Source organism: Rhinopithecus roxellana, chromosome 1, assembly GCF_007565055.1.
Source record: "Rhinopithecus roxellana isolate Shanxi Qingling chromosome 1, ASM756505v1, whole genome shotgun sequence".
Classification (NCBI taxonomy): domain Eukaryota; kingdom Metazoa; phylum Chordata; class Mammalia; order Primates; family Cercopithecidae; genus Rhinopithecus; species Rhinopithecus roxellana.
In genome coordinates, this window is record NC_044549.1 from 45,334,127 (window position 1) to 45,361,921 (window position 27,795).

Below are 27,795 nucleotides of genomic sequence, written 5' to 3' on the forward strand. Positions count from 1 at the left end.
AAAGCCAACAAGTGAAATGCCTTGAGCATCCCAAGAAATTGTTGCCATGGTCTTTGCTCTTGACCAGTCTGCTTTTGCTTTGACAGGTTCCCACGTCCACCTCTTGGTAGCCATTGCTTTGATTGTGTTTTGTCTTCAGGATCGTACTGGTAAAGCTATGTTTCATTTCTGTTACAATTCTTCAAATAATACTTCAAGATCTTAATCATGCTTGTTTAAAGTCTCCATTAAAAACTCTACTCTTGTTTGCAACTGATCTGGGTGCAATCATTTTGGCACTCATTGAGTGGAAAGTTTGCTCGACTTTAATTTTTCAGTCAGAATTGTGTACGCTGATCCAACTGAGATGTCTGTGGTGTTGGCTATTATTTCTGCGGTTAATCATTGGCATGAACAAGACTAATTTTTCTTCACAAATTGATGTGGATGGTCTGTAGCTATGGGCTTCATCTTCAAAATTATTTCATTCCTTCTTAAAATGAGTTAGCTATTTGTAAACTGCCAATTCCTTTAGGGCATTGTCCCCATAAACTTTTTGTAAAGCATAAATAATTTCACCATTCTTCCACTCAAGCTTCACCATAAATTTGATGTTTGTCCTTGCTTCAATTTTAGCAGGATTCATGTTGCTCTGATTGGGGCTGTTTGAAACTGATGTCTTATCCTTCTTAGTACCTCAAACTACTTCCTGTTCAGGTATGTTATGACAAGTTAGTATGAGTTTATCTGGGTGTAAAAAAGTTGAAATCCACGCATAGTTTCCTTTTAAATATGACACATTTCCCATGAACTTTTTGAAGACCCTTTGTCTTCTTCATCCGTTTATTCACTGATGGGCACGAAGGTTGATTTCGTATCTTGACTACTGTGAATAGTGCTGCAGTAAACATGAGAGTGAAGACATATCTTCAACATAGTAATTTCATTTCCTTTGGATATAAATACAGTAACAGAATTGCTGGGTTGTACGGTAATTGTATTTTTATGTTTTTCAGGAAGCTCTATACTGTTTTCCATAATGGCTATACTAATTTACCTTCCTACCAATAGTCTTACACATCTTTCTTCTTACAAAAATAAAGAAACATTTGCAAAACAAATGTTTCTGCTTACTATTTGGAATAATTTCCTTAAAAAATATTTTGTACTATTTTTAAATTTTTTGTGGGTACATATTAGGTATATATATTTATGATGTACATGAGATGTTTTGATACAGGCATGCAATGTGAAATAAACACATCGTAGAGAATGGGGTATCCATCCCCTCAAGCATTTAGCCTTTAAGTTACAATCTAATTAAATTCTTTAAGTTGTTTTAAGATATACAATAAAGTTATTATTGACTATAGTCACCCTATTATGCTATCAAATAGTAGGTCTTTTTCATTCTTTCTGTTTTTCATAGCCCTTAACCATTCCTACCTTACTTCCAACTTCCTAGTACCCTTCCAGGCTTCTAATAACCATCCATCTACTCTCTATGTCCATGAGTTCTATTGGTTTGATTTTTAGATCCCACAAATAAGTGAGAACATGAGATGTTTGTCTTTCTGTGCCTGGCTTATTTCACCTAACATAATGACCTCCAGTTCCATTCAAGTTTTTGCAAATGTCTGGATTTCATTCTTTTTTATGGCCGAATATTACTCTATTGTGCATATGTGCCACAATTTCTTCATTAGAATAATTTCTAAACAATGCCCTGCATATGATTTTTATATTTAAGTGATTTTTTCCATTTTTCCTAACTATGAAATTAATACATATTCACCATGGAATAATTAGGAAACAAGGAAACAGTGGAAAAGAAAATTTATCTCTAATATCACTCAGACATAACCATTATTAATATTTATTGATAAATTTCCATTTAGCACAACAGAATACTAAGATTGTTTTGCCCAGGATCAAACAAATGTGAATTCCAGATCAACATCAATTATTTATGTGAGCTTTCTCAAGTTCTTTTACATTTTTAATCCTCGGTTTCCTTATTTATAATATGATATAATAGCATAATCATTATCAGTAGTAGGGTTTTTTTAATATAATAAAATTAGAACTATACTTTGGTTTATTCTGACTTCTTCATTTAATACTACATTAAGAACATGTCTTTAAGTCATTAAATATTCTTCAAAAACATAATTGTAGTGAGTGGGTAATACTCTATCATGTGTTATGTACCAGAGTGTAGTGAACTATTCTGTATTTTTTTTTTTTTTTTTTTTTGAGACGGAGTCTCGCTGTGTCGCCCAGGCTAGAGTGCAGTGGCCGGATCTCAGCTCACTGCAAGCTCCGCCTCCCAGGTTCCCGCCATTCTCCTGGCTCAGCCTCCCGAGTAGCTGGGACTACAGGCGCCCGCCACCTCGCCCGGCTAGTTTTTGTATTTTTTTTTTTTTAGTAGAGACGGGGTTTCACAGTGTTAGCCAGGATGGTCTCGATCTCCTGACCTCGTGATCCGCCCGTCTCGGCCTCCCAAAGTGCTGGGATTACAGGCTTGAGCCACCGCGCCCGGCCTACTATTCTGTATTGTTGAGCATTTTGGTCATTTCTGGTTTTCATTTCTATAACCCACAGTTACTGTATTTAAACTGCCATACATAGTGTTAAATATATCACTGTCCTAAGTTCTGAGCCTTTTCAAGGCAAAAGACTAGATTTCTCTCATGTTGGAATTTCAGCCCAGGCTTTGAGCCCTTCCCTGTGATGAGCGGTTTCAATGGTAGATGAGTGGCTACAGTTAGAGTCACCTGGCAGCTTTTAAAACGTGGCTGTCAGACATTCCCACAACTCCCTCCCCAAGCCCATCCTAATTTACATAACCTGGAGCACAGTCAGGGTACTACATTGTCCCTCCAAGCTCCTATCTTTAGCTCTCAAACCCCTTGGCCCTTAACCCCTAACCTCCTCCCCCGTCCTGTGAGAACCACAGGATTAGAGGATTCCTTAAGGTTTCTGCCATCTGAATGATTATCAGAAAAATACTGTAAGCTGGGGCAGTTGTATGATCTTTCTCAATTCGGCTTCCTCTGTGGTCTTATGGTCTAAAATGGTGGTTCTCAACTGGAAGGCAATTTTTGTCTCCCCCCAACTTCTACCCCACCTGGACATCTGACAGTAGCTGGGGACATTTTTGATTGTTACATCTGGGGAAGAGGTTGCTATTGGCATCCTGTGGGTAGATTCCAGGGATGCTGCTAAGCATTCTGCAGTGCACAGGACAGCCCCTGTTTGTTTCCTGTGGCTACTGTAACAAAGTACCACAAACCACACAGATTAAAACAGCAGAAATTGATTGTCTTACAGTTCTGGAGGCTAGAAGTCTGAGACTGCAGTGTTAGCAGGGTTGTTTCTTCTGAGGGCTATGAGGGAGAATCCATTCCAGGCCTCTTAGCTTCCAGTGACTTGCTGGTGGTTTTGCCATTTCCTGGCATGTGGCTGCACCACTCCAATCTCAGCTTTCGTGTCGCTCTCCCTGTATGTCTGTATCTTTATGTGGACATCTTTTTGTATGAATGAACACCAGTCATACCACATTGTGGACCTACCTTATTTCAGTATGATCTCATCTTAACTAATTATATCTGCAACAATGTTATTTCCAAATAAGATCACATTCTAAAGTACTGGGGTTAGAGCTACAGCATATCTTTTTGTGGGGACAGAATTCAACCCTCAAGAGCCCCCCAAGCAAAGAATTAACCAGCGCAAAATGTTAATGGTGTTACTGTTGAGAAACTCTGTTCTATATAATCTGTGGACCAAGCCCAGGGAGGTTAACTAAGGTAAAACCCAGGGCAAGTAGCAGTATGGTCTGAATGTCTGTGTTTCCTCCAAATGTATATATTGAACCTAATTCCCAATATGATTGTATTACAAGGCAGGAACTTTGGGAGGTGAGCAGTGCCCTTTTAAAGAGGTTCCAGAAAGCTAGCTAGTTCCTTCCATCATATAAAGACACAGTGAGAAGATCATCTGTGAACCAGAAATTGAAGTCCTCACCAGATACTGAATCTGTGGGTACCTTGATCTTGGACTTCTCAGCCTCTAGAACTGTGAGAAATAAACTTCTGTTATGTATAAGCCACCCATTGTAAAGCATTTGTGATAGCAGCATGAATGGTCTAAGGTAGAAAGAGTCCAGATTCTGGGAAGGTGGAAAGGGAGCAGGAGCATCATCATTAAGAGGGTTGGGTACCTTTGCTCTTATATCAGAGGCTGTGGGCTCCCTACAGATGTATATAGACATAACCTCAGGCAACAGAGATATATGTGACCAAAACAAGGTGAAAGGACTTGAAAGAGCACTATGCTAACAGGGATGGAGGCAGAAGTATGGCCAAACCCTCTGATTGGTCACCTCATCATCTGACCCACCTTTCCATGTCAGGAACAGCCTTTTCCTCTTTTCCTCTGTTAGGAATGGAACAGGAGAGAAAAATAAATCCACAAGTCCCACGGTTTTCAGCAGTATTTTCAAGCCAACTGTCTTGTTTCTCCAAAGCCAGTCTTCTCTCTCTGACACCCACTCCCTCCCACTGCCAGCCAAACATAGAATATAGAAAACAGGAAAAACAGCAACACTGCAAAGTTACATCTTTTGAGAGAGAATATTGCTGTGGATACATTTCCCCCCATACCTCTTGAATTGCCAAACCCTGCAGCAGGCAGCTTTATCCTGTTCCATGAGGATGCTGTCTCACCAACTGCTTGTTTCTTTGGCTCCAGGAATTCCATGCAAGAATGAATTTCTGCCGGGACGGGGCCACTGGGCATTCTGTGTATCCACATCTGAATATTTAAGTCTATCTTCTTCACTTTTAAAATGTTTTTGTCCCCATTCTTCTGTTGTGGCTGCATGTTCCCCTTCATTGTTTTGCCAGTTTGAATAGAGTGAGGGAAAGGAGGGAGGGGAGAGGGTCACCAGAGGAGTGGAGATTGTGTTATCAAATTCCAGGAGTGATGGGTTGCTTCCCAGCAGCAACATGAATGCCAGCTGGCTATATCTGGGGCCTGCTCAGTGGGAAAAGGAAGAAGCCTTCCTCCACAGTCTTCAGAGCTCTGTGTCTGCTTAGTGCATGCCTCATTTTGGTCTCCTAATTGCTCAGCTGTCTTTGCTCTCCATTGTTGCCTCTGGTTTGTCTCAGGAAGCAGCTCTGGGCCAGCCTCTGGCCTCTAGTCTCCTTGCTCTCTGCAGCGTCTTCTTTGTGTCCCATTCTAAGTGCTAGTCCTGGCTTCCCTAGGCCCAGCTTACAGCCCTGACTCTGCCTTCCATAGCTCCCCATTCCCTGGTGGGCTAGGTGGGGAGAGGTCAGGGACAGAGTCTTTACCTGCTGTATGTTTCAGGTCCCAGAGGGTGGCTATGTTTTCTGGAATCTGAACTGGTCTTTTCTTACAGTCTGGACCTGGTGTTATCTGTCAAATTATATCTTGTAACTAGTGTTGGCAACCTCTAGGGTTGACTTTGCCTTTTAATCCACAAACAAGATGTTTTATTGTTGTTGTTATTAAATGGATAAAATGTTAACAGTTAAGTAGTTCTTTTGCTTTCCTGCCTGAGAGTGACCAGATATTTAGCTTCTAGTTTACAGTCGGGAGGGAATATTTTGAAGGTCCTTTAAAGCAATAATGTGTAAATGAAGAGAGTTATTGAGAAAGAAGGAAAAGGGATCAGTGAAAGAGAACACCCCAGCAAAGAACTACTATAATTTCCTCAGAATTTCTAGGCTTGTGTACCTTCCTAAACACACAAAGTTAGACTGTAGGAAAATAAAATTTTACTTTAAAAAAATGTGGAGTTCTAAAAATAGGCTTTTTATAGGAAAAGGTGCTAAAGCATTTTATTTTATTTTTTTCTTTTTTTTTTTATTATTATACTTTAACTTCTAGGGTACATGTGCACAACCTGCAGGTTTGTTACATATGTATACTTGCGCCATGTTGGTGTGCTGCACCCATCAACTCATCAGCACCCATCAACTCATCATTTACATCAGGTATAACTCCCAATGCCATCCCTCCCCCCTCCCCCCTCCCCATAATAGGCCCCGGTGTGTGATGTTCCCCTTCCCGAGTCCAAGTGATCTCATTGTTCAGTTCCCACCTATGAGTGAGAACATGCGGTGTTTGGTTTTCTGTTCTTGCGATAGTTTGCTGAGAATGATGGTTTCCAGCATTTTAGATATAAAGAAAAATAGTCCCCAGTAAGTAGAGATGTGTGAGAATGGACAGGGTGATGATTACATATGTAAATGTGATAAAGTTGATGTTTAAGTTCCCAGAGATAATCTCAGTAACGAAACTACTCGTGTCGTGAGGCACTGGCGCCTGGAATAGTTATTTTTCATATCAGTCCCAATTAGTAACTGAAGATTTATATAGTCTTCAACTTTAAGGAGCATCTCTTTAGGATACTCCTTAGACACTCCTTCTTTGGACATAATGTTATTCTAATGGAGGGAACTTATTTGTTCACTTATTCAGGGCACCGAAGAAGATATTGTTCTTTCAGCAGATGTAATGTGGTGGGTCAAACCATCACTGGTACCCGGAACTAGTTCCCTCTGTTTCTTCCTACTTCTTTCCACCAAAGACGACTTTGCCATTATCCCCTTCCCCAATACAAGAACCAACAGATGGAAGAGAAATACATTCCTGGTGTTTTAGGATGAAAACTGAAAAGCATTTTTCTATATTACCCTCCTTCATCATAGACAATGTGCTGTGTCAGTACTATATTTTAAAGCTATTATGTGCTCAACTGAATTTCTTTATTTTATCCTGTGATTCTAACCTTCATTTACATGGCAAATACATTCTCAGTGCTAAATGGAACTGGGAAATGCGACACCTTACTGCTATCAAGCTGCTGAACTGCAGAGTTTTCGGGTTGAGTGACTATTGAAAGGAGAGCACTATGCCCACTAGGTACACTGATGAACAGTTGAGATAGAAAAGATGAGTAAGATGGACTCTTTCCTTTAAAGTGAGTACAATTCTCCTTAGAAGACAACATGTACACAAGAGAAGTGTATTGCAAAAGAAAAAAAAAGGCTGTTGCACATGCACAATTACAGTGTCATAATTTAAAAACCAAAGGCCTAAGAGTGAATGTAATTCAAAGTAATAAAGAAGCAGAAGAGCTGGAGATTTTACAGTGAGTTTTGGAGAAGTACATGTTTCGGTGAAAAGTACTGGAAATTATAGTTAGAGAGACTTGCTTACCATTTTCTAGTTATAAAACATTGTTTAAACAAGTTACTTTATGTCTCTGAGCCTCAGTTTTCTCATTTGTAAAATGAAATTAATAATATCTATCTTATGATTGATCCCAATGCTTAGTGATAATGTCGATAAAAAACCTAACACTATGCTTAGCATACTATGGACACCTGGTTAACTGATGCCACCTTCTTTGACCTATGGGTTATTTAGAAATGTGTTATTGGCCTGGCGCGGTGGCTCAAGCCTGTAATCCCAGCACTTTGGGAGGCCGAGACGGGCGGATCACGAGGTCAGGAGATCGAGACCATCCTGGCTAACACGGTAAAACCCCGTCTCTACTAAAAAAAAAAAAATACAAAAAACTAGCCGGGCGTGGTGACGGGCGCCTGTAGTCCCAGCTACTCGGGAGGCTGAGGCAGGAGAATAGCGGGAACCCGGGAGGTGGAGCTTGCAGTGATCTGAGATCCGGCCACTGCACTCCAGCCTGGGCGACAGAGCGAGACTCTGTCTCAAAAAAAAAAAAAAAAAAAAAAAGTGTTATTTAGTTTCCAATAATTTGTGAATATTCTGGTGATATTTCTGTTATTGATTTCTGATTTAATTACATTATAGTCAGAGAAAATATGTTGTATGACTTGCATCTCTTTAAATTTGTTGACACTCTATGGCTGAGAATATGGTTTATCTTGGTAAATATTCTGTGAGCACTTGAAAAAAATATGCATTCAGCTGTTGAGGTGCGGGTGGAATGTCCTATAAATGTCAGGCCACGTTGGTTGAGAGTGTTCAAATCTATATCCTTACAAATTTCCTATCTACTTGTTCTATTAATTACCGAGAGGGGGCATGGAAATCTCTGACTATCATTATGGATTTCTCTATTTCTCCTTGTGGGTTTAATCAGTCTTTACATATTTTGAACTTTTGTTGATAGATGCATAAATGTTTAGGGTTATTATATCCTCTTGATGAATTGACCCCTTGATCATTATCAAATGATAATATTATTCATTTTTTCCTGGTAATGTTATTCACTCTGCAATCTACTATGTCTGATATGAATATAGCCACCCAGCTTTTTTTGGCTAGTGTTATCATGCTATATCTTTTTCTATTCTTTTACTCTTACCCTGCTTGGTGTCTTTGTACTTATAGTGCATTCCTTATAGACAGCATATAATTGGAACTTGCTTTTTTATCTAATCTGACAATCTCTGCCTTTTGATTGTGTTATTTAGACAATTTATATTTAATGTGATTGCTGATATGTTTGGATTTAAATCTACCACCTTGTTTTTTTTTTTTTTCCTATTTGTTGCATCTGTTGCTTTTCCCCCGTTTTTGCCTTTTTGGATTAATTTAATATTTTTATGATCCTGTTTGACTTCCTTTGTTGGCTGATAAACTATAACTTTTTATTATTTTAATGATTGCCTTAGGATTTATAGTATTTTAACTTATCTTACTTATATATGTACCATAAATCCCATACTACATTGTTATCATTAGTTTTTAAACCTTATTTACCCATGTAGTATTTCCATGCTCTTGATTCCTGCGTATGGATCTGTATTTCCATCTGATACCGTTTTCCTTCTTCCTGAAGGACTTCTTTTAACATTTCTTGTCTTGCATATCTGCTAGTGAAGAATTCTTTCGTCTTTGTATATCTGAAAAAGTCTTTATTTCGCTTTTGTTTTTGAAAATATTTGTGCTGGGCACAGAATTCCCAGGTTTGCTTTTTGTTTTTTGTTTTTTTCTTTTAGTACTTTGAAGATGTTGCTGTACTGTCTTTTTACTTGCACTGTTTCCAATAACAAGTCTGCCATCATCCTTATCTTTGTTCCTCTGTATATAGCTTGTACTTTTTTCCTCTGTCTAGTTTAAAGATTTTCTTTTCTTTCCCTTTTTTGCCAGTTTATTTTACTTTTATGTTCCTTGGTGTAGTTTTCTTTGTGTTTTTGTGTTGAAGGTTTGATGGGTTTCTTGGATTTATAGTTTTTGTTATATTTGAAAACTTCTTGGTCATTATTTCTGTAGGTATCTTTTCCAATACCCTCCTCTTCTCCTAGGGAATCTCAATTACATGGATATTGGCCTGTCTGAAGTTCTTCCATAGCTCACAGATGCTTTGTTTTTAAAATTTATTTTTTCTCTCAGTATTGTAGTTTAAATAGTTACTATTGCAGTTTTCAAGTTCAGTCCTTTTATCTTCTGCAAAGCCTAACCTACTGTTAATACAGTCTAATGGTTTTCATCTTTAGAAGTATAAGGGGTTTTTTAAATTTTTTTATTTCTTAACTATCTGAACATACGAAATACAATTATAATAACCATTTTAAAATACTTGTCTGCTAATCTTAACATCTATTTCAGTTCTGGGTAAGTTTTCATTGATTGATTTTTCTCCTTCTCATAGGTGAGATTTTCCTGATTATGTGCATGCCTGTTAGTTTTTTACTAGATACCAGACATCATGAGTTTTACCTTGTCAGTTGTGGATATTTCTGTATTCCTATAAATATTCTTAAGCTTCATTCTGAGATACAATAAAGTTACATGGAAAAAAAATTGATCGGTTCAGGTCTTTCTCTTAAAATGTACTAGGCAAGACCAGAGCCGTTCTCATTCTAAGTCTACTTATTTACCCTTCTGACCCTTCTGGGTACTCCATCCAACATCCCATTAATCATGAGGTTTTCCATGCTGACTGGTGGGAGCAAGTGCTATTTCTAACTGTGTGAGTGCTAGGCACTGTTATCTCTAATTCTTTCAGATGGTTCTTTCTCTAGCCTCAGGTAGTTTCCTCACACATGGATTCTTTGCAGATCTGCCCCAGAGAGGGTAAGGAAGGAAGGTGAAAGAGATTTGTAAGCTGTAAAGTACTATTCAGATGTAAGGTTTTGGGTGTTACCTTGATTGCTGCCCTCCCCAATGCCTATGCTTTTGTGTCTCCTTTGTCTTCAATGCGTATGTATTTTTTTTTCCTTTCATCTCATTACCTACTGGTTTCAGCCATGCTGGCCCGAAAAAAAAAATGCTCACTGTGAGGGGGATTTTCTCCTGGTCCTCTGGTAGTCTCATTCTTCAATCTACCTTGCCTCTTTTGAATAGTAAGGGTGACTTTCAGGCCTCATCCTTCCCCACTCCCAGGACATAAAGCCAAGAGTCTCACTTCGTATTACCAAGGAAGTAGCCTCTTGATTCTAGAGTGTTTTTATTCACTGTCTTTCCCACCCCTTGCCTTTAGAAAGCCTGCTTCCTGCTTCTCTGCTTCAGCCCAGGGAATCTGAAAACATACCTGTATTGCTGAAATTCCTGTTAGAGACAAATTATCCTAGAATGTTCTGTTTCTTTCCTGGGGAGAAAATTTAAAAGTAATGGGCCGAGGCTTCAGCAGAGTGTTTAGATTAGAATTAAGGGCTGAATTATCTAGGGCATCGTACCTGGTTGACACAGTCATGGGGTGTTGGAGAGGGAAGAACAGGAACTGCAGCCATCAGTGTGGCCCATATCTCTGAATCAGGGGCTTTGTCTACCACAGGTCCTACGTGAAAGCTCCAACAGCTGAGGGATCTCTATACGAGCACTCATAACCCATTTTTGGCATTCGGTTGGGAAATGTCAATAAGGCGTCAAGCCCAAGGCAGAGACGAGGAAGCTGGGAAACCAAAGAATGCCTAGGAAATATGTTCAGAGCAAGGTCAGACTGTGGTCCTGGGTCAAAAGCTGTTGCTGATTTGGTCAGAAAATGAGCAGAAACCGGTTGTGATCCTTGCCCCAATTTGGGGGTATTGACAAGAATCGAAGTATTGCTTTGGTAATACTTTAGTTGATATTTTCCATACATATTTCTATTTCAAGGCTGTGCCAGGAGGTAGGATATACCAAATAAAATTGAACATTGAACATGAATTCTATCATGTAACGTCTTGTACCAGGTAGTTGATGAGGAGCGAGGGTTGAATATTAAGATTGGTGGCCGGGCGCGGTGGCTCAAGCCTGCAATCCCAGCACTTTGGGAGGCCGAGACGGGCAAATCATGAGGTCAGGAAATCGAGACCATCCTGGCTAACACGGTGAAACCCCGTCTCTACTAAAAAAAATACAAAAAACTAGCCGGGCGAGGTGGCAGGTGCCTGTAGTCCCAGCTACTTGGGAGGCTGAGGCAGGAGAATGGCGTGAACCCAGGAGGCGGAGCTTGCAGCGAGCCGAGATCGCACCACTGCACTCCAGCCTGGGCGACAGAGCGAGAATCCGTCTCAAAAAAAAAAAAAAAAAAAAAAAAAGAAAGGTTGGTGGTGGTTGATATCTTCTTTAATTCATTCATTCATTTACTAAATATTTATGGAGCACTTACTAGGTGCCATACACTAAGGGAAAGAGATGAGAGACATTATCTGCCCCAAGGAGATGAGAAAGACAAACATTTGCACTACAAAGTGGCAGGTACCATGGAGAGGGTTGGTATAAATCACTCTAGGAGTCCAGAGGAGGGCACATAAGCTAGCCTTGGGAGAGAAGAGGATATGAGAGTGGAGTTCCTGGAAGAAGCAGTGCCCTAGCTGGGTCTTAAAGAGTGAATAAGAGTTGGTCAAGTACAAGAGTGAAGGAAAGGGCATCTCAGGCTGAAGAAGAATATGTGCAAAGGCACAGAGGCAAGATTCAGTGCAGTGAGTTTTGGGGGATGCAAGTAATTTACTTCCTAGGCTGTTTGTAGGAAAGTGATATGGGTTGAAGCTGAAGGGAAAAAGTGTCAGGTGAAGAAGGGCGTTGCACACCGTGTCAAGACATTTTACCCTAAAGGCAGTGGGAAGCCACTGAACAGTTTTAAGTAGAAGACAGTTGTGATTGTGTCTGAATTTTAGAAGCTCTTTTCTGCTAGTAATAGGGAAGAGAGCTGGGCAGAGACAAAGCTGAGAGCTCAGCTCTAATGCTGACCCCATTGCCTTCCCACCTGTCTTTATTGTTCCATTCTCTCCATAAAATGTATCTATCTTATAGCTCTTCACTGAGGTATCCAACCTGATTTTCTGCCACTCTCCAATTTTAGGTTGACTCAACTTATTCAAACAGGCCTACTCATTTGTGTCTTCTTTATTCAACAAACATTTAGTAAATGCCTATTGCATACCAGCCACAGCGCTTGGCATGGGGGAACCAAGGATGAATGAGACACGGAACCTGCCTTTAAGGGGCTCACAGACCAGTAGGGAGATACCATGGAGACACATTGTTACTATAAAGTATGATGATGGCTGTGGGGTGGGATAAATATAGAGTACCCTGGGTGCAAAAAGAAGACAGGCTTGGCTATGAGAAGCCCTTCTCCTCTGCTAAGTCCTACCCATCCTCAGGCTCCTGCCTATATTCTTTATAGAGGCAGGGTAGTTTAATGGGTTGTTGCTTGGGCTCTGAAGCCTGCCAACAGGGTTTTAATCCTGGTTCTGCCACTTACTAGCCATGTGACTTTGGCCAGAAATTCTTTGTACCTCAGTTTCTTCATCTGTAAAATGGGTATGATGGCTACATCAACTTCATAAGGTTATTGTGAGGATTAAAGGGGATAGCATGCATAAAATCCTTTAGAACAATCTTTGTCATGTGCAAAATATTTAATAATTATTAGCTACTATTATTCTCAGTTTTACTCCTTTTCTTCAGCATCTATATCATATCAAGAAATTGTAACCCCTAATTATCTATTAGTTTGTTGCTTGCCCCATCTTATGTATTGTCATGTTATTTCTCTCAAGAATGATTTTATTCTTCTTTGAGACAAAATACTTTATATATTTATCTGTACTTTTGGGATACTTACAGTATTGGATATGTATTGTGGCGATCAGCCATCCCAGTTTTCCCAGAACTGAGGGGATTTCTGGGACACAGGAATTTCTATGCTAAAACCAGGAAAGTTCTGGGCAAACTGGGACAAATTGATCACCTTACATGTAGTAGACACTTCAGTTTGGCTTTTTATTTATCTCTTATTGGTCCCAAACCTAATCTGCTAGCAAGCTCACTTTGACTTTGCCACAAATTTTTATTTATTGTCTACAGAATGTAAAGTTACAATCTCTAGGGGTTTTGGGGGAGCAGGGGCGGGGGGAATCCTGAGATTCTCTAGTATTTAAGGTGGACAATTTGAGGGATTCCTAAAATACCTCTCTCCCATCAGCTGTGGGCATATAGACTAGAAATTGTGGGCAATCCCACAAGAGCTTTCTTTAACCTGACCCACAGCCCTAGAGGTCTACCCTTGCCTGTCATTCCCCTTGTCTCCCTGCATGTCTCTCATGAATGGATGACTTCCTTCATCTGCTTTCCAGAATTGAGGTACCCTGGCTTAACCCAGTGGCAAAGCTCCTTTCCTCATATGAAGCTGCTGTTTTTCCATGAATTTCCCAGTTGGGGCCAAGTGATTTTTCCTCTTTTTCAACCCTGTCTTGGAAGCATTGGGACAATGTAAATGACTTTTTCTCTTTTTCAACCCAGTCTCACCAGCATTGCAATGATGTTTACCTTGGGAAGTTGCTTTTCAAGCAGCATTCCTTATGGATCCCCTGGGGCCTCTCTCCAAATTTCTAGAAGCCAAGACAAGTGTTTGCCTGCCCATCTTCCCCAGTCCTATACCAGTACAATCAAGAGGCTGGCTCCACAGCCTCTGAAAGTTTCAACCCTAGAGTCTCAGTTTCCTAGGGCTGTCGTAACAAAGCACCACGAGACTGTGACTTAGATAACAACTTCTTTTCTTACAGTTCTGGAAGCTAGACATTTGAGATCAAAGTGCCAGCAGAGTTAGTTCTTTCTGAGGAATATGAGGGAGAAATCTGCCCTGTGCCTTTTTCTCAACTTTTGGCAGTTTTCTGGCAGTCTTTTGCGTTCTTAGCCTTGTATATACATCTCCCAATTTCTTCGTTCATCTTCACATGGCATTCTCCCTGTGTGCATGTCTGTCTCTTCACATGGCATTTTTTTTTTTTAAATAGGGACACCAGTCATATTGGATTAGGGATCTATCCTACTATAGCATGACTTGAACTTAACATAACTAATTACATCTACAATTATCTTGTTTCCAAGGAAGGTCACATTCTGAGATATTGGGAATATGTGAATTTGAGTGGGGGGTACAATTCAGTCCATAGCACCCAGGTCTTCAAGTGAGTCCAAAACACTCCTTACAGACTCGGAGACCCTGTCTCCATAAGCAAAACAAAGCACCACAGAGTCATTGCTCACGAATCCATTTCAATTCTCCACTCACTTTGTGTTTGATGCTGACTGCTCTGCTTGTTCCCTACTCTAGAGTTTTGTGCCAACTCTAGGGATACTAAGAAATATATGTACACCTGAGTCACCAGCTGTAAGTCAGGACATATCAGGAGACTTTCAAAATGAGAAGCCTGCTGAGGAAAAGTTGTATCTGTGGCAAATAATGTAGTAACAATTCTAAAGGCAGTGGCTCTCATCCTGATGAATAATAATTACAAGTTGGTTGCCTTTTAAAATGCTCTGGAGAATACCATGGTGTGTACAGATGGGGGGTTGGACAACTGTGTGTGCGCGTGTGTGTATGCAGTAGCTTATGATAAACAAAATCAACAGACTCCTCCCCAACCTTCCTGCAAACATTCCCTGGTCCCGCAGGGAGTAGCCTGCATCTCCTCCCTCTGACTGTGGCCACTGCCTTTTGTCAGCTCCCTAGAGTTGCTGATCCCTTCCCCTCCAAAGAAATAGCTCTGTTCCAAAAAGATAAACACCAGTAGTTACAGGGAACTTGAGGAGAAAAGCAAAGCAAGTCTCCCAGTTAGTTTTTCTGGTGTTCTCACATAGAAATACAGACTGTCTTTGTGGGTGTGCTATTTCTGATCCTGACAGTTACAGCCTGAGATGTGAGGGCAGTGATGGGTTTTCTTGAAGGTAGGGGATTGGGAACAGCTGGGGTATGGAGGTTCTCTAGGCTCTCCCCACTTCTTTCCAGGGACACTGCACCTCTGAGAAATCCCAGGGGTGGATGAGGCACCTCGCTGGTGCCCGCCTGTGCAGAGCAGCCAGGCAGGCTGCTAGCTTGCTGAGAGGCGGCGTGCCAGCTCCGCAAACTGCGCCTCAGTGCCAGATCAGGGAGCTGTCGGCTCAGCGCCCACGCCCCTCCGCTTCAGCTCGGGGGAGCCCCAGGGTGGGCTGCTGGAAGTCGCTACTGCAACTTGACTTTGCCTCACTGTTGTTGCTGGCAGAATACGTACACCAATGCGGACAAGCTCCTAGAAGCAGCGGAGCAGTTGGCTCAGACGGGGGAATGTGACCCGGAGGAGATCTACAAGGCAGCTCGACACCTGGAGGTGCGCATCCAAGACTTTGTGCGCAGGGTGGAGCAGCGGAAGCTTCTCCTGGACATGTCTGTCTCCTTCCACACACACACTAAAGAGGTAAGGGGAGCTAGTGGAGAGAGGGCATTCGGTCCTGCTAGGATTAGGTCGGCTTCCTAGTAAAATGGCCCTGAAAGTCTGACCAGGGTCCTGGGTAGTCTGGAGGTTACTAACTTCCTAACTTTGGTAATATTAACAATTCGTTCCTGATAGCCTGCATTTAGGTCTCTCAGAGTGGGGCAAAATTTCCTCCCATAGTATCCAGTGAGGAAAGGGGGTCATGGAGACAGGTGGTTTTGGGGGCATCTACTAGAGCATGCAATCTGCAGCTGGAGACATGTGGGAATCCCTGATATAGCAATAGTCATTGCAAGAAGAAATGTAAGAGGATCACAGACTCTTTTCCTACTCCACACCCAATTTCTCTTGGTTGCTGTTTCCTGTCAGAAATGAGAGTCCTACAGAACTTTGATCAGGTATCTTTGCTACCAGCAAGGAACATGTAGAGTTTACAGTTGTGTTTTTTCTGTGTTTTTATTTTTTTTTAACAGGGGATTTAATCTTCTTAATGAGGTCTGTGGCAGAGTGATATTAAAGTTGGTCCTCACTGTGCCTGAATGTGGAGTGACACGCACTGAAAGAAGGGGGACTGAGATGCCCTCTACCAAGGAAGCTGGCTGGGCTTGAAACCCAGCCTGAATAATTCACCAAGTGGAGAAAGGAAAAGGAAGGATAGATTATGTTAAGCTGCTGCAAGAGCAGAGGGGCCCCATAGAGAGGAAGATGGTTGCAAACCTATGATTGCTTTTCATTTCTGCTTAACATGGGACATGCTGAAATTGAATAAGTGGCCAGTAAGGAGGCCCATTTAGCATCATCTGTAATAACACCCTTGGCAGATGAACTCATTAGGTGTATGCGTGCTTGTGTCCCCTCCCAGGAATTCCCTGTAATAGAGTATTAATTAAAGTTTGATTGCTGCTCAGGAAAAAAAATTAGCCCTACTTAATTAAGTTGAATTTTAATATTGGGAATGCATTAAGAATCTTGGTTGTTACGGCTTCCCAGCTTTTTCTGACACTGAGGGAATGAATGTAAACCATTGCAGCGCCTATCAGAGAAAAACATGAAAAGATAGTGTTCTCTCAACTGAGATTCCCCAGGCAGATGAAGGGCTGGCAAGCTCCCTGAAGCTGGATTTGCTTCCTCTCTGCAGGACCTGCAGCCACTCTCTGATGAGTGTCTATAAAGCAAGGGGATTAGCATTAATCCAGGGTTTCCTGCCTGGTTCTCTGCTTGGTAGTGGCTCACCCAATTGTCAATGAAAGTCTCAGAAACCAAAGGCATGTGTATTCCTTTTAATTATGAGCCTGTGGGTGATGGAATGGAGTATGAATGAACAGGAGTCATGTTCCTCATGAGGGCTGTGGCAGTGCTGGCTGCATGGAGAAGTGGTGGACCAGGGTCAGTTTCCATGGAACTGCCACTCCCAAAAGAGTGACCATGGCTCTCAGGAATTCCTCTAGCTACATCTCTCACCTTCTATACACAGAGCTAGAAGGCTGGGATTCTAGACCAGATTCTGCTGCTAAAGAACCATATGAGCTTGTGCAAGTCACTATGTCCCTGGCCTTGGGTTTTCTTATCTATAAAATTATGCAGTTGGAGTTGGTGGCTCTAAGGCCCCTTAAGGTTCTAATGTGAATCCAAGATTCCATTCTTCTTCTCATCTTCTTTATTTGCTGTTGATAATGATAAGAAATAATAATAATAACAATTAAGCTGAAGTAGTATAGGTGATTTACCGAGCCTAAGATTTGGTTTATTATAAGCACTCAAAATATATTACATGCGTTTTTGAATGGACACCTATTACTTGCCAGATGCATATACCATCTCATGTAACCTTGATGATAATCTTATGATATCGATTTTATTAAACACATTTTTAAAGGAGGAGACTAAGCCTCAGAAAATAACTTTTTGAAGGTTACAGACTTTCTCAGTAGTACAGCAGAGATTTTACCTGTCTTCCTATGACCTACACTCTTGTGTTTTTCTTTTCTATCTCCTCTGTTCTTCCTTCTCCTTACTTTTATTTTTCTTTTTTACATTTCTAAACCCCAAATCAGGGGCTTAATGGGTAGGACAGATCTTGGCTGAGAAATACACAGTGTTGTCAGGATTGGAGGTGTGGGAGACAGGAATAGTCAGGGAGTTATTGACTATTGTTTTCCCGGATATCTCTAAAATCTTGCTAAGCTTGGTCCTGTTTGAACCTGAGACTTGTTTCCTCACTGGAACTCAGCTATAAAGTCACATTCATGTGAAATACTACTAGAAGGAATGGTGTGATACAGGGGGCAGGTGAAGAAAGAGAAAGAACTGAAATTTATTTAGCACAAACTATGTACTAGGCTATCTAGCTATCTAGTTCATAGCCATGACAATTCTCGTTTTTTAAAATTCCAGTTTTACAAATGGGAAAACCAAAGTTCAGAAAAATTAATAATTTGCCCATGATTTTATAGCTAGGTTGTAGTAACTACAGAAATTGACCCCAGGTCTTTCTGTCTCTAATGGCCATGCTTTTTTCTCCTTTGCCACAAAGACTTTTATATAAAGGCTAATAAACAGAGACTTGAATGAATTTTTTTTTTCCATCAGAGAATTCATTCAAACAGGAGGCTATCAGGAAATTGCATAGTCTCTTTCTCCTCAGTCCCAAAATATGAGAGAAATTTGGAGCAGCCCTGCCTGGATACAAAGGGGTTTGTGGTTGTGAGGCTCATTCCATTCAAGACATCTACAACTCTCTGATCATACAGATTTTATTTTATTTTTTTCAGGATGGACAGAAAAGCAACATTTTGAGTGACTGTCACAGAGGAGCTGTTCCCAGGGGACATGCAGTGGGACTTTGTATCTGCATGTTCCCTCTTGGTCACTTTCCCATCCAAACCAGTCTGTATGAGGTCCCCTTTAAGTGATTTGCAAGGCAGCGTAGAAAATAAGGTGTGTGTGTATGTATACATGCACATACGTGTATATGTACATGTATATGTATACACATGCACATATATGTGTACACACACATGCAAATGTTCCCACACACTAAGTACAGCAAGATCTTGGATGCCAGGTAGGTCTGATTTCCAGATCTTTTTTTTTTATGCTTCATGCCTTTGGGAGAATTGCTCTTAATCTCTGTTGCTTTGTAATAATTATGAGGATGACTATTACAAAATGAAGTAGTACAATACTAACACTCATTTTTTCCTAGTAGGAAACTTCCTCCCACATTTTTCTTAGTGTTTCTTTAAAGTAGGCTTAATAAGGAACTTAAAGCTCAACTTAGACATTATTTATTTTTCCTTGAACTTCTTCCCGGGTGCTTGCAACTTTCACCCAGACAAGAGCAGAGCACTGTATATACCTCCGTCAGTGGTGCCATGGTCACACTGAGCTGTAATTTTCTCCTTCACTAAATTGGGAGTGCTCATATGTATAGTACACATGTGATATTAGATATGTAGATACAGATACTACTGTGTCTGATACATAGAGGTGCTGAATAAATATTGAATAAATGGGTTTACTTGACAATGGGAAGCCAGTCTCTCCTAAGAAAAGTAAAAGAAAAAGAAGAAAAATGAGAGAAGAGTTTCTTCAATCACATTTTAATCTATTGCAGTTCTTTGATTTGAGCTCTCCAGATATTGTAAATAAGGGGGGCTTGGTGGGGAATCTAACTTGCTGATGGGAACTTTCCTTCAGGACCTATATATAGCAGGCAGAAATGGATTATTAGGGGGGCAGAAATGAGCATCCTTGAATGGTCTCATGAAAGAACTCCTGTGGTTTGATTTTTGCGTACTCTGTTTAATACCTCTCAAGACTCATCACCTCTCAAACATCCCTAACTATGGGTCCTATTTGATCCTGAGTTCATTCGCTTTTGACTCTATAGGCAAAGTTCTGGCTTTTTATTCAAGACAGGATTAGTAGTCTGTTAGGGAATTTTGAGTTGCCGTGGTTGCTTTTCCCTCTTACTGTGAGTAGAGTGAATAGAAGGAAAATCTGCTCAGCATTGCTAAAGTGGCCTTCGGTACTGCTGATAAATATCGTTGTAAATCATTTCTGTCTCACTATGGCTATCTTCCTCCTTCTTTCTTTCCTTCCTCCATTTCTTCCTTCCTATAATAATTTGCAGAGTTTCTGCCTTGGTGCCAATTTCTAACAGAATGTCATCATAGTCTGTAATTTTCATGGAATGAAAGCCCCTTTTGTAGGAGATTTCTAAGTGGGAACTGAATATCCACCTTCATAAATGATTTAACCTAGACTTCCTATGACTCCCCAGGCTAAAGTTTGTAATTTTACTTTTGCCAAATTTCCACATCAAAAGATTTACTCTAATTAGGATCAGAGAGGAAACAGGAGGAAGGTATAAAAAGATAACCTCCAGGCTCATTTCTTCTGCAAATTCAAGTCTGCTTAATCCTATTGGCCTCATGAATTCTTTATTTATTGTAGGAACCTAGAGGGTTAAAAATGTCTAACTATTTCATCACAGTGTTAGTCATAATCTTGAATAATTAGAGATCATCTAAATGTTTCACACTGGGTGATTTCGTTAAACAAATCATAGTGCATTTATATAGTAAAATATTACACAGTCATTCTAAATCACATTGCCAAAGATGATTAATGACATGAGGAAGAGCTTGTGGTATAATTATAAAAACTGTATATCCAGTATAACACAATTTCAATAACACATAGAATAAGGACCAGAAGTAAATATACCAAGAATTTAAGAATGTTATAGGAGATGTAATTTTTTGGCTTTTTTGTTTGTTTGTTTTGCAAGATTTCTTCAATGATATTTTAAATTTATAATCAGGAACTATCCAATAAATGTTATTTTTCAAAAGCAGAACTATTCATCCCTACTTATACAGAAGAGTTACTCAAAAAAGAAAGGCGACAAACATGTACTTGGGACTTTCTTATAGATCCAGAGCCTCCACTAGTTCAAATTGTGCTGAACTTAAATACATTCTTTTTGCCTGGAGCCAAGAGGGCAGCCAGCTTTGTTTTCTGGTCTGGAGAGCTAGGGCAAGTTTGGGAGAAGCATTGACCCAAGTCCTCATTCTTTTTGTCCAGGAACATGGCATTTGTAGCACCTGCCCTGCAGAAATTGTCATCACGGAATTCTCTTTCCTTGCTGTGTTTCCATGGAAATGCTACAGTCACTGGGCTTTCAAAATAACCATTTTTAGATATTTTTGTTGTATAAATATAAGTCAAGTTAAATAAGGAATGTGGCCAAAGTAACCAACCTCTGCTCTTTATTAGACAGCTTAATTAAATACCCATTTCTATTTGTTTCACCTTGTGGAATCATTCTGCCACACTATTTCCTACTCAAATAGGTACAAACACACCACAGACACTCCTATATACACATGTTCCTCTGCCCAGCAACTCTGGAACCAAAACTAAATTGGTCTTCAAGAGGGGTGATGGCTTTAAGAACAAAAATAGCCTCATCCTCTGTTTTGCTTGCTGTACTGTTGTACTGTTTATTTAAGAAACAAGCAGGTGATTGATGCCCAGGAAAAATTATCTTTTCAAAATGAGGGAAGAGGAGGTTCACCATGTGGATATGGTGTGCCTTTCAACATCCTTAAGGATTGTTGATACCATTATTGTTAATCAGTTGTTGTTAGCACAATGGCTGCCCAAGCTGTGCAAATGGAACAGCCAATCAGCCAGAGAAAGTGAAATAAAATGACCTCTTTCCTTAACCACTCATCCGTAAGCCTCGTTATTTTTCTTACAAACCTCCTAGGCTCTTTCTCTCTTGTCTCCTTCCTTCCTGTCTTTTTCAGTTGCCCCTTTCTCAGGCTGCCCCACTATGGAAGCAGGAGAGGGTCTGTGGGCTGGCCCTAGCTGAACTCACTGGTTCACTGTTAGAGCTAATCTTATGTAAGGCACGGAAAGGCACCTTTAACTGTACCCCTATCAAGGTTCTAGAAATTCTCAAATTGGACCCATTCTTTTGGATGTAGGTATTTTTGGCCACAACTGTATGTGTTTTCTGTAAGAAAGAATGCACAAAACCATCTACATGTATATATCAGCATGGAGCAAGCAACCATTGCCAAGAAGAAAGCAGGACCCTAAAAGAAGGGTCATGGTACACATACATTTTGATCAGGAAGAGAGGGTCTGGAAATGGCTGAAACATGGGATTTTTTTTTTCTGGGGAGAGGGTGGGTTGATGGAGAAGGTACAGTGCTCTAATATTAAACCTTAGATAAGCAGAAAGGAAAGTGGATCACCCATGGGAGAGAAACCAATGCGGAAGACAGTGGGGAAAAAAACACACGTGGTTGCTGCTGCCTCACTCGCTCCATGATTTCACCTAATTAGTTCCAGCAAACATCGGCTTGTAGTAGCTTGACAGAAAAGATTGTTCTGGCTGGATCTCACTGACTTCTTAATAATCAGTAAAGTAGTAGCAGAAGTGTCCCTCTAATTTGGACTTTTTTCTTTCTTTCTTTCTTTTTTTTTTTTTAAAGACAGAGTCTTGCTGCTCTGTCACCCAGGTGGAGTGCAGTGACACAATCACAGCTCACTGCAGTCTTGACCTGCTGGGAACAAGCAAGCAATCCTCCCGCCTCAGCCTCCCAAGTAACTGGGGCTACAGGCGTGTGCCAACACATGCCCAGCTAATTTTTGTGCTTTTAAAAAAAATTTTTTAATAGAGGCTGGGTCTTACCATGTTGTCTAAGCTAAAAATATCTTTTAAATGTAATAATATGTAGCACTGATACAGTATTGATTATATGTCAGACACTGTTGATAAGTAAGATAGATAATATAGTTGTGTATACATGCACATATATCAACTTATTTGTAATCTTTATCACAACTCTCTGGGAGGAAGGCAGTGTTATTATCCCCATTTTACTGATGAGGAAAGCCAAGGTGCAGAGAGAATAAGTAACTTACCCAAGACTGTATAGCTAATATGTGGTAGAACTAGGATTTGAAACTTTTTTTTTTTTTTTTTTTTTTGGAGACAGAGTCTTGTTCTGTTCCCCAGACTGGAGTGCAGTGGCACCATCTCAGCTCACTGTAGCCTCTGCCTCCTGAGTTCAAGCAATTCCACTGCTTCAGCTTCCTGAGTAACTGGGATTACAGGCACCTGCCACCATGCCTGGCTAATTTTTGTATTTTTAGTAGAGACGGGGTTTCTCCATGTTGGCCAGGCTGGTCTCAAATTCCTGACCTCAGGTGATCTGCCCACCTTGGCCTCCCAAAGTGTTGGGATTACAGGTATGAACCACTGTACCCAGCCCCTGAAACTCTTAAAGACTATGCTACACTGCCTCTCTGTACAGTAATTTTTCAGAGAACCCATCATCTCTTCCCTAAAGACTTAAATACACTTAGAAAATGTGTTTTCTCTCTAGACAAAACTGCAGCCAGAAAATATGAAGTGGCATTAAGCTATCATTATCAATATCCTGTACTTCCTGGTTTTATGCTGATTTGAAATTAGCATATTCACACTTACAGCAACATGTATCCCAGCTTAATATGGTCTGGAAAACTTGTTTGGTGTTTTATTTGGAAAGAAAATAAACTGAACTAATTACAACCAGATTTGCAAGCTGATAAATGTGAGGGTTGCTGAATAATAATTTGCATTCCCTATAGCAATCAGCATAATGCTATAGGCTTAATACTGCTATAAGTTTATTTAAAGCATTAATAATAAGGAAATAGTTCAGTCCTCACAGTCTTTGAAGTGAGCAGGGCAAATCTTGTTCTTCCCATTTTGTAGATAAGGAAACTAAGATTCAGGAGGTTATTCACCTGTACAAAAAGGACATTCTTTACACTTTATTATTCACGGCCTCTAAAACTTATTCATCTTCCTGTTAACCTCTTCTGCTGCATCTAGGGCTTCTCTATCTAAGGAACAAAGAATAACTTGTCCAAAATCTTGAAGACTATTTTTGTCTCTATTTTTTTTTAAATCTTCCCTTATTGAAAAGGCCATACTGTAATTTACCATACTGAGAACCAACTAGATGAAATAATATTCTTGAGGTAGACATTTACCTATGTTTTTAACAGGGAAGACTTTAGGATGTTACAACCAGATGGAAATTAACCAATTTGTTTTGTGCTTTCCACAACCTACTTTACACATGATGTCATGGAGATCGAAAGGTATAGTGATTTGTGCAAAGGCACCATGAATAATGGGAGGAATAGAAGCCAAAATCTGCATCTTCTGACTCCATCTCTCAATTTTCTCTCTCTACTGGCTTTTTTCCTGGTAGAGCCCTGAGCTTATCTTTCCTGCTGGTCAGGTGAAGACTCCTGGTTTCAAAGCAAATGCTAGACTCATCTTCCCCTCTCTCATTTATGAAAATTCTCAAAGTAGTCAAAAGTGAGCTCTCTGGCAGGCCACTGGAGACCTGTATGCAGTATGATGAGGAAAAGCTATCAATAAATGATTTTTCAGTAATTCAGTTTTAATTCCTCAACATTTCCAATGCTTATTTTGTTCAAAACACTATACTTAGCTCTTTTAAAGTTATCTAGCCAGTAATACCTAGTTGTATTTTATCATCTTGAATATTATGGGAAAATGTCTCTTATATTTATTGAAATTAAGATAAGCCACCATCTTTAGCATTCAACTTTCTAACCAATCTAGCAATTTTAAAAAGAACAAAATAGTATGGGATATGTACAGAATATGCTCAGTTAATATGCATTTAATTCTTATTGACCACCACATTCTTTGTATATTTGCAATATCATGATACATTTCTAGGAATCAATGTGCACAGAGCACATTACTCCCTTTCCTCCTTTCTGAAAGAGGAAATAATATTCGTTTATTCTAGTCTCCTGTTCTTGCTAGTAGTGTCTCAAAGATGACTGATCTCCTTGCTCTAAGACCACACCTGTAGGTTTCCCTGAACCACAGGGAAGTTAAGCCAGGGGTGATTCCTGTCTTTAGGGACTGTCAACACCAATGGAGTAAACTTAGCAAAGACTGGTGATAAATATAAATGTAAAAACACAAAATGACCCATAGGTGTGCTGATCAGAATGGCACTGACTGGTTGAGAGTAAGTTGGGTGATTCCAGTCTAGCTACCTTGCCCTCACCCCAGCCCTGGCCTCTCCCATCTTCCCTGAGTGGAGTCTCTGCTCTCTCTCTACAGTTGTGGACATGGATGGAAGACCTTCAGAAGGAGATGTTGGAGGATGTCTGTGCAGACTCTGTGGATGCAGTCCAGGAACTGATCAAGCAGTTCCAGCAGCAGCAGACCGCCACTCTAGATGCCACGCTCAATGTCATCAAGGAAGGCGAAGACCTTATCCAGCAGCTCAGGTCAGCGCCTCCCTCCCTGGGGGAGCCCAGCGAGGCCAGGTCAGCATGGGCAGAGCTTTCCAGTGGGAAATGCCTCGGGCTAGACGTGAGATAAGTCCTGTCCCAGTCTTGACTCAGCAAAATCTTGCTTTGTGGTCTTGTGTGAGCTTCGGTTTCTTTAAGATGTAAAAATGCCTGCACCATACCCAACTTGAGTCTAGAATGAAATAGTAAATGGAAAAACTTTAATGTTTCAAAGCATTATTTATCATTCAGGATGTTATTCAGCCATCAGTAAGTAACATAAATACAACAAAAATTAACAAAAGACAAAAAAAAAGTAAAAAATCTTTAAGAATTAGGGCATGTTTGCTAATGCAGAGAAATAGACATTATGGAATATAGTGTTATCTGACATCTGGTCTTAGGCTGAACTCTGACCTCCAGTGCCCCAGTCAGCAAAATCAGATCATTTTGCTGATGTTTGACTTTGGACCCATGAAGACGCAGAAAAAGTGTGGTGGTGTCCTACCAGTTCCCTGTTACCCAATTATGACCTTTTACCATTCCTTTTATTACCTGCCCAGAAAATAAAACTCCTTCTGCATCAACCTAAACAAACATAACTAAGGAGACAGATCCTGTCTAAAATTTTTCATTTGTTTAGAATTACCCAGGCCATTGCCTCCTTTCTATTGGCATCAATATCTAATTTTCTGTCCCTGTCAAGGACACTGGCTCCTTAGATAAAGTGTCATGAGGCCTTAGGCAAGCCCTCAGCAACCAACCCCATGCCCAGGTGCTGTATAAATAGGATTTGATGGTGCTAATGATGCCTGCCCACAGGGACTTGTTCCGATCCCAAAATCACTGAGTGCTGGGACCTCTGCCAGCTCTGGACAGAAATAATCTCATCAGCAAGTCCCAGGCCAGCCTTAGGGCCTGAGGGAATTATGTCAATTGGAGATGGTTTTTTTCACCCATACCAGTTGTCCAATTAAATAAACAATGAGAAATTACCTTTAGAAGGCCCTGGCATGTTTTTCTGTTGGAAGTTAATAATTTCTATTCCAAACATGCACATGAGATGCTCCAAGTCCTCCTATTGTATGCTAACAAGACAGCCTCTTTTCCTTCTTCCCCTAATTCATCTTCATGAATATATAATACATGACAGCTTTGTCTGCCTCCCTAGGAAACTCCACTGTCATTTGCTTCTGAAGAGAATTCCAAATAGTGGACAGTCATTTAACCTCTCTGGGCCTCAGCTGCTTCGGCTGTGTAATTAAGGGGTTCACTCTAGGAGTTCTGGCAGCTCTAGAATTTTATGATGGCTTTGTGTTATCTATTCAAATACTTTTCACAGGCTTGGCTGGCTTCACTTTCTGTGGGGCTAGGCCTATGGAGATGCCACTCGTTCTTAACAACTGTAAACCTGCACAATGCCTAAGGGCATAAGGCTACTTGATGATGGCAAAGGCAACAATGTGTGTGATGCCTGCTCTGCAAGATTAAAATTCCATGGGTTTCAGAGAGTACCGTAGGCATATGACCAAGAGCCACTGGCGACCATTCATTGTGGCAGTAACCTGACTCTAACCTAGGCTCCCCTCCCTGACATCAAAGCAAGTCAAAGAGAAAAAGAAGTAAATGGTGCTTAGTGGGCATTGGCAGGACACCTCACACACACCAGAAACATCTTCCCTAGGTCTTCCTGACTTTTCTGACACTTGTCACTAGAGCACCTAAGGGAGATTTTACATCTCTGTGATTCCTGGTGAGTGTGACACGGACATAGTGCCGCATAAAATGGTCCAAAATCATTCTCTTCCTTCTGGAAGATGAATGATGGAGACAGACTGAGAGGAACAATCCAGGAGAATAATCATATCCTCCCAGCAGCAAAGCCCTCAACAAATACATAGCAGATAGCACTGAGTACATCTCATGTTCTTTTCATGCCTGGGGATGTCCGTGCAGTTGTAGGAGTAGAAACTGTGCCTGTATCACGACAAACAGGCCAGGGTGAGGAGGCAGGAATTGGGAGCCCTCTGAATGGTAGACAGAAGGGTGCTTAACAAATTAACCTTATGTCATCTTCAGAAACAGAATGAGCTCAGATACCACTGCTTCTGAGACAAACACAGGCTGAAAGAACATGGCTTTCAGAAAGCCTGCTGATAAGATGATTGGAAATAAATGATTTTCCCCTTGTCCTTTGACCCTTAAGTTGTATGAGAAACTAAGATGTCACAAGATAATGAATGTGCCAGTTTATTTCAAGTTTTAGGGCTCTAGCTTACTCAAGGCCCTATGGAATCTAAACTTTAACAGCCTCCATCATTTTCCTATTATAGTTACCACCACCTCATTTTGCTGAGCAAATCAATCTGTTTATCTCTCGGTTTCCCTCTACAAGGCATCACCTCTCCCTACTACGTTTATATAGACTCTGCCTGCTCAGAGGAGGCTACACCTCCTCCTATTACTTGACTGTGTTTCTCCATTTCTTCAAACCCCTACATCAAAACTGTTTGCAGCCTTTGTTGGTTGTCCCAGCTTCTTAGGATCTAGCCTTTACTCTCCTGTTCAGCACTTGACACTTCACTTGTGTCCTTTCAGGAGTAATATTCATCCATACAACATGTTACTGGTCTTAGTTCATGTGCACTCTTATTTAACAGCAAACTGTGAAGTGAGCAGGGCAGAAATTATTAAGTCCACAAGTTGAGTCCACTTGACAGATAAGGGAGCTGAGGCTCAGAGAGGTGATTTCCCAGGA

General features: G+C 40.6%; 1 protein-coding gene across 5 annotated transcripts in view; it reads left to right on the plus strand.

The window, feature by feature from the left end:
* KALRN (kalirin RhoGEF kinase) overlaps nt 1-27,795 on the plus strand; it is a 707,465-nt gene that overhangs the window by 347,799 nt on the left and 331,871 nt on the right. For all 5 annotated transcript variants that reach the window (XM_030942180.1, XM_030942185.1, XM_030942189.1 and 2 more), the window contains exons 11-12: nt 15,471-15,662; nt 24,865-25,073. In XM_030942180.1, coding sequence (XP_030798040.1) covers nt 15,471-15,662; nt 24,865-25,073 — 401 coding nt within the window. The remainder of the gene's footprint in view (nt 1-15,470; nt 15,663-24,864; nt 25,074-27,795) is intronic.